The following is a 14,876-nucleotide window of genomic DNA, read 5'->3' as shown; positions in this document are numbered from 1 at the left end:
GCGCTTAAGGAATAACTATGGCATTTATCTGAACAGAGACTTCTCTATAATATACAGATCTACAATATTTCCTTCTGTCTTTATTAACATTTTCAAACACTTTTGCCCAGGACAGCTGTTCTAGACTTATGCTGTACATTTCCCAGACTGCCATGAAAGATCATTTCACTAATGTGTTTGCTCCTGCTCGGAGACCTTGCAAATGAGGTTTTAAAAATCTTTCATTCCAGTGCGAACTTCTGCTTTGATTCTGATATCATATAGCTCTAGTCTGATATGGTGGTATTTGGAAAATTTAGTCATTTCAGATAAGCAGTCGTTTCTTGATACTGTTTTCTTGGCTCTCCCCCTTGGAATTTTAAATTGTACTCGGTGCTCTGAGATCCTGGGCTGGGGATGTGTGTCACCGGCACTGCCCAAGGCCTGACCCATCTTTGCTGTGCAGGACATGTTTGTTAGGAACAGGAGTTCTCTGGGGACTAGTGCAGCTGGTGACTGAGTTGGAACAGTGAAGGTCCTTGCCCCCTCCCGCCTTTCTGAAATGTCTGTGCTTTTGTGACGCCAGAAAGGTTTTAGTGTGCATGGAGCACAGAGTCTGTTATTGGAGGAGCTTGGATCATAGTTTGAATCAGCAACAGCCTGGACTGCTGATTTGTACATTTTATACAAATAAACTCTGTAAAGTGCACATGTAGACAGCCACTGTCCTAATGCCATGTTTGTTTTTCCTCAGCACCGTGAAACCTATAGGGTCTTTCCCTGAAATGTGACCGTGCTTTCCCAAGCTCGAGTATTGCTGCTTTTTCTAGCCAAATCCCCTCTTTGCTTAGGCCAATGTATCTTGTGTCCCCTGCCCGTCCCTCCCCAAGTCCTCCACTGCCCCAGCCCTCCTGCCTTTGGAAAAGCCATGCGGATATCGCTATGCGTGTTTTCAGGAATGTGTTTCAAAGTTAGCAACTTTGAAATCTTTGTATTTTCCTAGTGAAATGGTTCCTTTTCCTGTTGAGATGGAAATGGTCCCCTTAAAGGCAGGTGGCAATATGGGCATTTAAATGGAGTCGTACTACTGCAGGAGACTCTTTCAGTATAAATTGGAAGAATGGCAAGCGGATTTTAGTAGTTCTCTTTAATCCATTTCTGTTTTGGTAACTGTGGTTTCTGAGCTTTTTAGGAAGAGTTGACTTCTTTCTCCATCTTTGTAAACCACAATTTGGCTTTGGAGAGACTTGTGGCACTTAGGTACTTTTTGTGATTGGTCAGTAGCTCATCGTTAAATAGAATTGGTGGTTTGTGCCCACGCCAGTCTTGCCATTAGACATCCTTAAAGGGACAGTGGAAAGAAGGAAATACATAGAAGTTTTTAAACATTTATATTTGAAAAGTGGTGGAGAACACTTCAACTATTTTCACCAGGTGGAGGACACTCCCAACTATTTTCACCACGTTCTAGTCTATACTAGATTTATAAATTGTTCTTGTTTTTGATGTTTCACACAAAGATTTGGTCAGCCGGGTTCTCCTCTGAATCAAAGAATACTCAAAATGATCAATTTTTTTTTTCCGGTTCTCTCAAGAATGGATACTATCAAGAACAGTGGAGGGTGAAATGTTACTCTGTTTGCATGTAACTTGGTAGGGTTTCATGGATGTTGGCAGAAGATACAAGGTTCCGAGCCAGAGCCAAGGACTCTCTTGATCAGAGATATTAACAGTACTCAAAACACTTCTTTAAGTGCTCTTGTATCAGTTCCCAGTTCCGCTTTCCCACAGGGGGCTGCAACCTGGGTCCTAACACATTCCTGTGGAATATTCTAGTCAGGAACCCAGCCCTTGGAAAACCCAAATCTTTTCTGAGAGGTAAAACATTCTTTTTTCACACACACACAATCTCTGTCTTCCAAGGCTGTTTGCCCCACAGATATCCTGAAAAATAGAATCTGGACCAATGGTGGTTGCGCTTCCTGTTCAGTACACGAGCAAAAACCAAGAGACCCTGGAGAACTGTCTCCCTCCAGTGTGTGGGTGGAGCCATTGTAACTGGGTGGGAGGGTGGCTCATTCATTACAGACACGGATGCCTTAGGGCTCTGTTTTCCGGGAACCCAGGTTGGAAACAACTGCCTGCTGTCCCCCAGTGCCTGGTGTTCCTTCAGATTGTCGTAAATCAAAGAAGGGAAAGATCAGATCAGAAACCTCTTTTAAGACTAATATCATTCTGTACTACTCTTTGAGAAAATAGATATGATGTTTTACAGTATTCACTATGAAAAATGTTTTGATCCCTTATTATAAAAAATATTGTCCAGAGCAGGAGGAGATAGCCTTATGACAAAGCTCATATCCACACATTTCTGCTTTTGGAAAAGTTAGAGTGCGCCTTTGGGGGCCACCCCTGGGCCAGGCCGCCCCGCCCTCTGCTGTCGGAGGCGTGGACTCGTGTTATGAGTTGAGTTTTTGTTTTCTCATTCTTCCCCACTCTTTCTGTGAAACCAGTCTTGTCTGGTCAAGCAGCTTTTGTTTCCCAGCCCTTGGTTGGCTGCCTGGTCTCCTCTTTCACAGGGCTTCCACTTCTCCCCGAGGCCTTGTGTCCTGCTGCCTCATATGAATATTACAGCTCCCAAAATTTGTGCCCACGTGGGATTCTGAATTCCAGAGAGACATCTGGCTGAGGCTTCTGAGATAGTGTGGGAAAACTCACAAGGGCACATTTAGGCTGAAGTGAGAAGTCTGGAAGGTTATCTTGATGAACTGGTCATTTCTGCATGACAGAGCACATGCCACAGAAGATAAAACAGGTGAATTTTGTTGATTCTGAGTTCCCAATTTGGGACAAAATGGGGAAAACCAAGCTAAGGGACAGGTCTTTTACTTTCTGCAATTGTGCTTTCTACAATTCTTTCCAAAGATTAAGGGGAGTGCCCCCCCCCAAAAAAGGGAAAAAACAGATTTTCTTTATCAAGTAAGATATGAGAATTAAGTAGATGATAGCTATACAATTTATGATCTTTATTTTGGAAGAGCCTTATAAATATAGGCACATTGTTTATCTCCACCCTTTAGCTGTCCTCCCTCCAAGCAGATGGATGGCGATCATTTAATCACTTGACTATTTATGACGAGGCAGAGCTGCTGGGGGTGTGGTACAACATCTCATCTTTCACCACCACCACCCTCCAAGCACCTGGAATAATTGCTGGGAGATTAAATGGTGATTGTTTGGCTAACTGTGGCCTTAAATTCCCTGTCAGAGCATCACTCATCCCTCTCTGTTCTTTCCCTTCCTGATTAGTAAGACAACATTAAAGGTTTATTTTCCACCGAAGAATGGAGTGACTTTTGTAGCTGGTGATTCATATCATTTGAAGATTTATAGTTTCTTGACTTGGGATAAAATGGGTTTTACGACTCCCAAATGAATGACCATGTAGAGGAATTGTAAAGAAGTTCTTCAAAGAATAATGTGTTTTGAATGCCCCCCACTCCTTGCCGCCCCCCACCACAGGATAGGAAACCTGGGTGTTAAATATCCACCAAGTCAATAGTGCAGTACTTCATGCACCTGATTTATAAAATCCAGTTTGGGCTTTAGAACTTTTCACTTGGTTGCACAGATGTCGGGTGAAGGCTGCCTGTGCCTGGTGCTTATCCTGGCTCTGTGAGGGATACAAAACGAGTCGTGGACCTGATTTCCACACAAAGGCAGGAGAAGCATCTGGGAAGGTTGAGATGGTTTGTTCTCTGATGGCATGAAGGCAGTGAGAGGGTCGTTCTCCTGGAGAGGAAGGTGCAGCGTGGGACTACGGTGCAGTAAAAATGGATAGAATATGGGATCAGTTCTGTTATAAAAGAAGCAGTCAAAACTGTGCCCAGGAATATGGGGAAGGACAAGGAAGCTGCTTCAAGAAATTGCTTTGAGCTGAAGAGGCTATGTTTGTGGTAAAGAGCATTTAGGGTTGGCGAATGGAGAACACCTGTGTGTTGCAAGTGACTGAATGAGGGGCTGGGTGCAGCTTTCCTACCACGTACAAGGTTATCGGTTCAATTCCCAGCACTGCCAAAAAAAAAAAAAAAAGTAATAAATAACAGATAGAAATAGGCAGCTTTTGAAGCTATGCTTTCAAGTCTCTCTGTGTTACCATAGTCCCAAAGCTACAGTTCTAAGATACTTGAGAAATAATTCCGATCAATATGTGTTCGTTGTTTAAACTCTCTCCAGGAGTTTTTAGCTTTTTTAAATTTGGGAACTGTTAAGGGATGTACAGCTCCAAGTCTTCAAAGATCTACTTTTCACTGGAAGAGAAGGAACATCTAGAACATCTGTGCCTCTAAGTCCAGATCACTGGAGCAATTTGACTTTGGTTTTCTAAGTAGTGAACTGATATGGTGCTGGATTAGACAAGATTGGGTTGACCACAGACCTAGAGAAGCACAATAACCATATCTCTAGTTTGGGGTTGTGGCTCGTTTTGGGGTGGTTGGTATCATTTGGACTGTAGTCTCAGAAGGGTGCAGAGTGGACTCTGTTCCCCACCAGTCTGGAGCTGGCACCCTGGCCATCCAGGACTGGGCTGTTGTGCATTTGATGTTCCATGTCTTCTGTCCAGTAATCCTCTCCTTCAAACTTCTGTCCTTAGTCCGAGCCAGACCCGGCCATCTATGGTCCAGTGGCTTAACCCACAGTCTCCAACCACACCAAGCTCCAACCCGGCTATCACACCTCCTTCACCCAGAACGTCAACCTTCCCCCTCTCTCCTGCTGCTACCATTGTGGACAAGCCGCCGGAAAGGTATGTGGAGTATGATATAAAATACAATGGTGGCACATAGATGGTGCTTGATGGACCTGTGTGCTCCAATTATAAAGCAGCTTGTCCAAGCCCCCCCGCCGCCCCAGCATCCTGAACTTTAAGAACAATGCTTATGACTCTGTATCAGGCTGTGCCTCAGTTCAATACCAAGTATAGTCCTCTCAGTATCCTCTGGGGAGTCCTGGTTCCAGGATGCTCTGAACATACCAAACTGAACCAGTGGCTCAAGTTCCTTATATGCAATTATGCAGTTTTGGCATATAAACTACACATGTCCTCCTGTATACTCATGCCATAGCTAATACAGTAAAAATGTTATGTAAATAGTTGTAAACCCATAGTGACAAGAAAATTGTGTGTACGTATTCAGTACAGATGCAGTTTGTTTAAGTAAGATATTTGATCCATGGTTGGTTGAAAATGCAGTTGGGAACTCTTGGATACACAGGGCCAGTGGTACGTTCTTCAGAGGAATTTGCCTTCTATGCAACCTTCTCGAACCTACTGACTTTTTGGTGCTGGTTGTGCATTTATGAAATCATTTATTTGGAAGAACTTCTTGTACATGAATATAAAACACATTATTTGTTTTAAAGGAGAGCAAACTGGACCCTAGAAAAATTAATTTACATGCCATTTAGTAGAGCTGGCCTTCAGCATACCTGCCTGCCTGGGTATCTTGGCATTAGTGGCTTTCCCTGCTCCAGCGAGGTGGGGCATTTTCTTCTGCATGAGTTTGGAACTGGCTGTCTGGTGTCCATCCTTTTCCATAAGGGCACAGAGGATATTCAGAGGAGGGGTGAAAAACTAGCCTGGTGTGCCTTTCTGGAGAAAGGGGTCGAAATAAAGATGACCCAAGTTGGAAGGACAAGCTCCTTCCAGTGTAGTCCACATACAAACACACACACACACACACACACACACACGGGGTCAGTGGCTCACTGTGACCCCACTTTGTGTGTATGTGTGTGTGTGCACACGCACGTGTATTCCATTTCCCTCTGCTGCTGGCCTCTGGCTCCACATGCTCCTAATGCACAGCTGAAGTGCTCAGGAACCACCATGCTGTGTGGTCTTGGCAATAGGAAACAGCATCCCACCAGGCAGGGGAAGAGTTAGGTGAGGTGCGTCAGTGACAGCTTCCCAGAGAGCATCCGCAGGAAAGGTTTGCATCGGAAACCTGACATTTACTTAAAAATCAAGTGCGGTGGCTTTGCCTCATGTTCTGAGCCCTGAACCCTTCTTTTTCAGAAGGAGCCACCCTACTGGTGACATATAATTAAGATTTGGGAAATGGGGTCCGGGAACTGGGAGGCCCCTCTCCCCACGGGTTTTCCACATTTTCATTGAGTCTTTTTCTGTCCCTTCTGCAGCGTTCTCAGTCGGAAGGCCCGTGCAGTGTACCCTTGCGAAGCAGAACACAGCTCCGAACTGTCTTTTGAAATAGGAGCAATTTTTGAGGATGGTAAGTATTAGCATGTTCATGGTAAGATGTGTTCTGTTACCCCAGGATACCTCCACACCGAGTTCACAGTTGTGTACATTCTGTGTATATTGTGGTGATCTTTTGATGATTTGGACAGGAGAGAGCTGACCCCTTTGGCTCCCAGGCCCTGAGCACCCTGTGCCTGGTCTTGGATCCCATTTCTGCTCTCGTCTTGATTATTCCACAGTCCTTTTACCTTGTGGGGATCTTCCTTGAGGTCCTTGGTCCTCATGGAAAGAAGCTAGTGCCACCTGGAGTTAATACTTCTGATTTGCTTCCTTTGTTTTCTGGGTCTCCCTAACCAAGCCTCCCAAATGCTTCAGGTTTACCAAATCTGTGCTCTCAGAAAGGAGTCTCATGTGCAGAGCATTTTGATTTATAATCCCCTCACCATCTCGCGCTTCACGTTTTTGCCAACTTGAACAGTATGTGAATCTCTAGATATGGGTATTGGCTTTGCATGTTGGAACAAGGGTGTAGCTTTTTGAGGGTTTAATATTTTCACACAAGCATTTTGCAGCTATACTTGGTTTAATATTTTAGAAATTTCTCTTATGGTTCAGTGTATTTTTTTCCCCTGGCTCCTGATTTCTACCCTCTCTAGTCCCGCTCATTATGAAACTCATTGGTTGCTGTGGAAACAGTGATGTTGTGTGTGGGTGGAGCTCCCCAGAAGAATTCAGGGGAAGCTAGGCGAACCTTGGATGTTTGGAATGGAAGGGCTGATTAGCCAGCATGTTTGGAGACTCTGCAATATATCCACGCAGTGCCTATGGTGGTGTGTCGTCAGTAATGCAGCATTTGCTGGCAATTATTTTTTTAGAAAGGATGTTGCCTCATTTAGAATAGATTTCTATATGTGTTTGTACGTGCTCCTGAGAGCCAGAGACTCTGATGGCATCAGAACACCGACACCCTAATATAATACTTTGTGGAAAAATTTTGTTCTTGGGTTAGAAGCAAGATCATTTCTCATCACCCTACCATGCATGCATAAAGTTTTGCCAGGAGAGAGTGGCCACACAGATGCCCTGTTCTAGGCCTGTCACACATTGGCATAGTAGATGGCAGATGGGAAAGCTGAGATGATAGTATTGAAATTCACCCATTCAAGAAATGGTGAAGTATTTTTGCTTTACGTGTTTGGATCCAGTTAGGGTTCTCTGAAATCCCTTGTACAGTACTGTTTGTGATAGTTTCCTTGGCTGAAGGTGTGTCTTACAACGATGCCTTAGGCTGCAAGTAAAAATAATCGATGCAACTGACTAATCAGTCATACAAATGGATTAGCTTTTAGGATCGTAGTCTGGAAGCGGGGTGCTTCAGGGTTGATTAATTCATATTCGGGAAGAAGTCCTCAAAGACCAAAGTATTTCCAACTCTCCACTAAAATGTTGTTAACTTGTGGATGTGGGCCTTGGACTGGTTTTCCTGGTAGAAGCAAGATGGCTGCCGCAGTTCTAGGCGTTGTGGCCCTCTCAATTCTAGCTGACGAGAGTGTTTCATTCTTATGTTTTTTATTTTTAAAGAATGAGAAAACTTTTCCAGAATTTTCTTCCTACTTTACCTTCCCTCACATCTCAGTAGTCAGAACTGTGTCAAATGTTCACTTTAAACCTATCACCAGGAGTGACTTAGACCAGTGAGATTCTCCCTGGGCATAAGACATACCCTCTGGGGCCAAAGCCGTGTAAATGAGGGTCTCGTGACTAAACCAGATTCAGGTCTGCTAGCACACAGGGAAGTGGAGAGGCTGACAGATTAGGAGGTTTGGATTCTCTAGCTCTGAAGGTCCTCAGTGACTTGCAAAACTTCCTAAAAGAAGACTCTGTGTCTATGCAAACATAAACGCACACATACATACCGGATTCTCAGCATGTCTTTTTTAAATACTTTAATTTTGTTTATTTTTATGTGGTGGTGAGGATTGAACCCAGAGCCTCACACATGTGAGGCAGGCGCTCTACCACTGAGCCACAACCCCAAGCCCCTCAGCATGTTTTTGAAGGGAAAAAGTACATTATAAACTGCAGCTGTTTTGTCTAAGATCAGCCCTCCGTTTTTGCTCGTTCTCTGTGACCCTGGACAGTTTCCTTAATTTTCTGTGCATCAAATTCTTCATCTGGTCTCCGCGGATGTCTTCCTGATGGCTGTTACATCAGGAGAGCATTTGGGTTCCTAGAAGGTGGGGCTTTGGGTGATACAGACGTTTGAGGGACGTGTTGCTGACCAGGATGCCCCACTGAGCACACAGCGAAGTGCCGTGGGTATGGCCACGTTCTCAGCCAAGTTCTGTCTCCCTCAGATTTGGTGCCTGGAGTGGTGGTGTCCAGCTCTGGCTAGATTTGCTGGCTACTGGTTTTTACCTTCTAGGGAGGTGAAGGCTGGGAAGAAGTGAGTGAGGATGTGCACTGGTATCTGGCCTGTCCTGGGGCGGAGTTCCCAGCTGCCCCTGGTTTCCATTCAAGCACCTCTTTCCCCACGTTGTGGGAATCGCCTTTCCCTTCCGTCCAGCTTGTCCTTTATCAGAGCCTAGTTTCTGGGCATGTGTGTGACATGCGCACTCAGGAGGAGAAACACGCACCCGCAGGTTGGTTTGTATCAACTCCTGGGGGTTAGCCATTCCCCAGTGGTACTCGCCATCACGTGCTGGTCTGCGGTTTCCTCCAGGCCTCTCACTGAAGCCCTGAGCCCCTTTCCACTCTGGGGCCACGTGGTCACATCTCTGACAATGCTTCTGCGTAGGATCCAAGTCCTTTTCCTTGATGGTGACTGCACCCTGGTGGCTTGGCCAGCTTGAGCGTTTGGTGAGAAGCCTTTGAGAAACAGTGTTAGGGTGAAGGTCATCCAGGTCAAGAGGAAGGTTCCACATCACCTTGAGAGCACATCTCTGTCATGTGTTGATTCATATTTTTTTTTTTTATACAAACGATTATGTGTCTGACACTGTGCTAGTGCTGTACTTGTGAATTCTCATGCTGTGTTGTGTATACATTGTATGCTCTTGTGTTGTGGCCTGAAGTAGGAGGGGTTCACAGCTCTTTCATGCGCTGAATGTGGAGGGTGAATGGCTGGGGTCTCTGATCTGGTCTGGAGCCCTGGTGATGTCCCAGCAGGAGGGAATGCTGAAGCGGACTCCCGAGGTGCTGTCCAGGCTTGGGCAGGGGGAGAAGAGCATTCAGGAGGCCTTTATGTATCATACAGGCCTTGAAGCCATAGGTATGGTGAATGTAAGGAAAAAACAAGGCCAGTTTAATGCAGACAGCTGGAACACACCAAGGGAGGGGGATTGAATGGCTACTTCACTGCAAAGGACCCTAGAATTTTATCAGGTCTTCCAAGTTGGAAGTTGTTACATATTAGCGAACCGTAAATTCAGTTTGCTGAGTTGCAATCAGCATTCAAATAAATAACAAGGAAAGAGGAGGTTGTCTGCAATTGTGTGTTGTGCTTGTGTGTGAGGCACTTGGTTTTTGATATAACATGGTTCTCGTGTTGGGATCAGAAGCTCATTTCAGAGCTGGCTCCTGAGTTGGTCTTTGAGGTGAGCCAATCCCCTCTGTAGGCCCATGATGCCTCTCCTGCTCCTGGCCATGGTTGGGGGTCATAGCTGGGGGCTAGAAATGTCTCAGTATTTGATTTCCAAACTCTGCTGATGAGGGCCTTGACCCTGTGCCCTTTGCTGTCCAGCCTGTGGTCATTCCCTTATGTGTCCATCATGGGTATTTATGGACACTTGCAGTGTGTCACGCACTGTGCCCAGATGTGTAAGGCCCAGGCCTGCTCTCTGGACCTCCCCATCCAGCATGGAAGTTAGACCAGTACCTGGACAATGCGTGCAAGGCATGTAAATGCTGAGAAGGCTGGAGGTGGACTCCACAGTGGAGGAGCCACCCAGGTCTCTAAAGAGAGGATCACCTGGTGACGAAGTGGGGGAAGGGCATTCTGGGAAGAAGACACTGTGCAGGCAAAGACCTGGAGTCTGAGTTGGGATTTCTCTGGACAATCGGTTGGCATGCATGATGGGCCGGTAGAATGTGAGGGGCTGCTGGAGAAGGGGGGCGAGACCCTGTGCAGCAGACCCGTAAGAAGCCTGGCTTTAACATTAAGCAGGGGAACGCTATGCTGCACCCTGTAAGGTAGGAAGTTCCCCGAGGAGCTTTCACACGGTGGTTGGAAGGGGCTGGGGGTCCAGTTAGACCTATTATCCGAAGGTAGGTGCGGTAGATTGTGATGGCCGTCCAGGATGGCCGAGCCCGTCTGGAACCCTTGTGGAGATCTGTGACTAGATATTCTGGAAGGGGGCCCCATTCTCCATGGACCCCTCCCTGGTCGAGTCTGTGAGACACAGCAAACACAGCACGTTGGTAAGTGCTTTCTCTTCCTTTTTAGTACAAGCTTCAAGGGAACCTGGCTGGCTGGAAGGGACTCTGGATGGCAAGAGGGGGCTGATTCCACAGAATTACGTCAAGCTGCTGTAGCTCCTGGCCCTGGAGGGCCCCACTGCCCCGCACCTGAGCACCTGCTGGGAGCGACACCCGCATCCTCACTGGGAATTGCAGATCACCATCGGCACTCCAGGGCCAGGGAAGGTTCCAGAACTCACTGCACGGGACTGTGTAGATTTGTGGATCAGAAGAAATCGGGATGAACGGGACAACTCATTTGGCCAGCCTCCTGACTGGGATTTTTAATTATCCAGCCCACGGAACGAGAGGGAGGGCTGCTGTGTGCCCCCCGGCCGCCCCCTCTAGGAACACGCCACCAGACCCAGGAAGGATCTCTCCTCCTGCTGCTGAGATCTTAAAGGGAACTCTCCTTCCTACTGTGCTGGGCCTGTGGAGTGTGTGCTGGGCCCTGGTGGCCATGGTGGGGAGGGGGCTGCTGCGGTGCATTGTCTCGACCTAGACAGGAGCAGGGAGACCCTCTCTGGGAGCCAGCTCCTTCCTGGACCACCACGCTGGGCCTCTGCGCTCACTCCACCTCCACCGGGCACATGGGCATATTTATAACCGGCTTTTCCTGGTGCTCCTCACCTGTGTGCTGTTTGTACAATGTCACCTTTTGGCCCCAACTTCTCTCTGTAAATGAAATAAAATGTAATTTACTATTTGACTGGTCTGGCCTAATGTGGGGAAGAGGTCCTGCAGTTACATGCCCTCTGTAAGGATTCATGATACTGGATGAAAAAATCGCCTCCCTCCGATGCCAGCGCAAACTGACTTGTAGAATCAAGTCAGTCAGTTTGATGGGATCCTTGACTGTTCGTAGCAGGGCACATTCCTGGGGGCCATGGGTGGGGAAGGGGTCTGCTCTGATGTGTGAAATCTGAGGGGCCCCCTCCAGCATCTGCACAGGACTTTTCCCCAGAGGCTGGCAGGAGGAGGGGAAGTTGGCCCATCAGCTGCATCCATGCTGGGTAAGTCTCTCCCACGCCACCCGACCTGCTCCCCGTCCTCCGGGCCTCAGCATTGTTGTGTCCATCAGGATTAAGCTGGGCTTCAAGGAAGACCAGACCATTTCCGGAGTAGCCTTGGCCCTGACCTTGCAATGCTGCCTCATTCCCCTCTGCTTCCAGTTCTGGGCACAGGCTCAGCCTTAGGCTCTCGGGGAGCATGGAGCTCGGTTTTCATGGCCTCAGGATTCTGAAGCCAGTCCTGGGCCAGAGGCTGCTGGCGGTTGGGGGGTGGGGGTAGGGGCGACTTGTCTCTTCCTCATGGGAGATTCTGGGCCTGGGAAGATTTCTGAAGAATTTATCAAAAGAAGGATGTATCTGTTGCCTCTTCCTCAGATAAAGTGACTCAAGAGCTTGCCGTTTCCCTGGTTAACAGCTTCGAAGTCGCCTCACTTGGACCATGTAAAGGGCATCGAGTTTGGAGTTGCTGTAGATTGGACCTGGAATGTTCTCCAAAGGCCTGTGTCAGAGGTTTGGTCCCCAGCCTGTGGGTTCTATTGGAACGCGGTAGAACCTGTGGTGGGTGGCTAGGGGGAGGTTTTAGGTCATTGACGGAGTGTGCTTGAGGGGGATTGTGGGACCCCAGTCTCTTCTATTTTGTATCCTGGCCATGAGGTGAAGAGCTTGCTCTGCCCCACATCCCTGCCATATGTGCTGCCTCACTACACGCCCAAAGCAACGGGGTCAGTTGGTCATGGATTGAAACCTCTAAAACTGTGAGGCTAAGTAAGTCCTTTCTTCTTATAATTGATTCTCTCAGGTATTTTGTTACAGTAACAGCAAGTCAACTAACATAGAAATCATATGTACATGGGGCAAAATGTGCTTGTTGAAAAGCACCTATGTTGTAAGTAAAAGTAAGGACAATTTCAACGCACTGGAATTTAAAATACAAAATCACAGGCCTTCTGGAAAGTACTGAGACTGCTGAGGGCCCCAGGACCATCCTCCAGCAGCTGCCCTGAGGCCTGTGCCTGGGCCAGCTGTGCCTGGAGGTGAGGTGGAGAACCTTAGGGCTGCCGTTTCCTGCCCCTGCTGTGGCTTAGGAGTATAGAAGGGAAACTAGACTCCCATGAGGAGGTTCCTGGTGTGTACTGCTTTGCCAAAGCCGCTGTAGGAGGAGCACACCTGCAGGCAGGTGCAGTGACCTCAGCTCTGGGAGGGACTCCTGGCATCATCCCTGGTCGGTGCAGCCCTTGGGGGATGCACATGGTGCTGCAGAGGACTTGATTTATTTGCTTGTTCTGGAAAGATTTCCATTGTTCACAGCTGGGTACACCTCTGAAGCACTTTACCACCACTGGGTAAGGAAGCCACCAGCTACCACTGACTTTGGTCTTCCTGTGACCTTTGGAGGTGAAATGCCCAAACAGAAGTAGTGTGTCCAGTGTGGAGTACGAGCTTGGCTCATGGGGACTTCTGGTCCCTTTTCATGACTGTGTGACTGTGACTTGCATCCTTTTGTGAGGACCCTCTGTTGCATAGGATGCCAGTGTGACAGGTCTTCAGGGCAGTGTGGCTGTAAAGGCCCCCACAGCCCTAGGAGCTGCAGACCTGTCCTGTGCTGATTGGGGAGAACAAGGTAGTGCCAGAGAGGAGCCAAGGGTGTTTCCCTGTGAGAATGTGACCCATGAGCACAGTGTGGCTGTGCTTGCCAAGGCCACTGGGCAGAGAGCTTTCCCCTGGGCATGACCCAAAATATACTTAGTAAGGGGACCGGGGTGTTTACTTACACTGGTGGATCATCTTCATTTCTCCAGAAGAGGAGCGGAGTGTGTTTTGCTAGATGGGTGTGGCTGATTCCCTGAACCTCTGCAGGAAGGGGGGCCCCTGCCTGTTGTGAGAGCCCCACCCTGCTCAGGGCTCTGGCCCTGGGTCCTAGGCCCTCAGCTCCAGCAGCACCAGTTGTTACTGCTTGGACCAGCCTGTGTGCAGAGGGGCAAGAGGGTGGTTTGGGCAAAAGAAAGCATCAGATTTTGTTTCCTGTTTGCAGGGGGCTGCAGGGCCTTCCACTGCTGATATCACCCAGAGGGCCTTCCTGGGGGTCCCTGCACGTGAAGGGGGTGCCAGGTGAAAACGGTCAAAGAGCCTGTGGGAGCAGCAGCCCCCCTCGTTCCTTTGTAGCAGCAGCAGCAGAGTTTTCAGAGTCAGTAGTGATGGCCGTGCGGGGGGGGGGGGGGGTCTTGCAGTCATGGATTTTCACTCCTTCTCTCCTTACAGTGACTGAGAGCCAGAAGGTCACCCTTTTTATAGATGAGAAAATGGAGTGAAGTGTTTGCTTGGGGTCAGTAAGCTAATTAAACGCCCGTCCTGCTGCACCATATTGTCTTGGACGGCAGAGGACAATGACCATTATGCAGTGCACCCACCCTGTTCGTATGTTGAAGCCCTGGCCCCCCCACATTTGAATGTGACTTCATTTGGAAATAGGACATCCAGAGGTAAGCAGTGAGACAGAGCACAGCAGGGTTGGGCCTGAATCTGGGATGACTGGCATTTTTATAACAAGAAAATTTGGACACTAGGACAGACAGACACAGAAGAAAGATAAGGTGAAAAAAGAACAGATGGCCATCTCTGTGTCAGAGAACTGGAATAGTTCCTTTCTTTAGAGACTCGGAAGGAAGCAACCTTGCTGACACCTTCATCTCAAGACTTCTGGCCTCCAGAGCTGCCAAAAGGTGCATTTCTGTAGCTTAAGCCCCAGTTTGTAGCACTTTGGGCCAACAGCCCCAGGAGGCTAACACAGGGGTACGGTACAGGACTTGAGTTAAAGCAGTCTACTCTGACATCCTGCTTCCACTCTTGGGTACCTGGAGGCCTTGGCCAAGCTACTCAGCCTCTTTATGCTTCAGTTTCCTTCTGTGAAATGGAGAGTGTCCCACCAGTGTCGTGGGGTGCTGTGACAATTAGAGAACATGATGTGCTTGAAGAGTGCCTGGCAGGAAGGATGGCAGAGGTTGGGCCGGAAGGGCCCTGTGGTGGTGGGTTAGTCTGTGTTCCTTTCTCGTATCTTGGCCACTGCTATAGTTTGGACCTGTGGATGTTTCCTAAAGGCCCATAGGCTAAAGGCTGGGTCCCAGTCTGACATGCTACTGGTATTTGGTAGTGGAATGTTCAAGAGGTAG

The 14,876-nt window shown here is 48.1% G+C and overlaps 1 protein-coding gene across 2 annotated transcripts in view; it reads left to right on the top strand.

Moving 5' to 3' along the window:
* Positions 1 to 11,358, top strand: part of Arhgap10 (Rho GTPase activating protein 10) — a 286,545-nt gene extending 275,187 nt beyond the window's left edge. For both annotated transcript variants that reach the window (XM_076865270.2, XM_076865269.2), the window contains 3 exons: positions 4,634 to 4,786; positions 6,181 to 6,272; positions 10,686 to 11,358. In XM_076865270.2, coding sequence (XP_076721385.2) covers positions 4,634 to 4,786; positions 6,181 to 6,272; positions 10,686 to 10,774 — 334 coding nt within the window. In that variant the 3' untranslated portion in view covers positions 10,775 to 11,358. The remainder of the gene's footprint in view (positions 1 to 4,633; positions 4,787 to 6,180; positions 6,273 to 10,685) is intronic.
* The last annotated feature ends 3,518 nt before the right edge of the window (positions 11,359 to 14,876 follow it).

The sequence above is a fragment of the Callospermophilus lateralis genome, chromosome 8, assembly GCF_048772815.1.
Source record: "Callospermophilus lateralis isolate mCalLat2 chromosome 8, mCalLat2.hap1, whole genome shotgun sequence".
Lineage (NCBI taxonomy): Eukaryota > Metazoa > Chordata > Mammalia > Rodentia > Sciuridae > Callospermophilus > Callospermophilus lateralis.
This window is presented reverse-complemented; position numbering and strand designations above follow the sequence as displayed.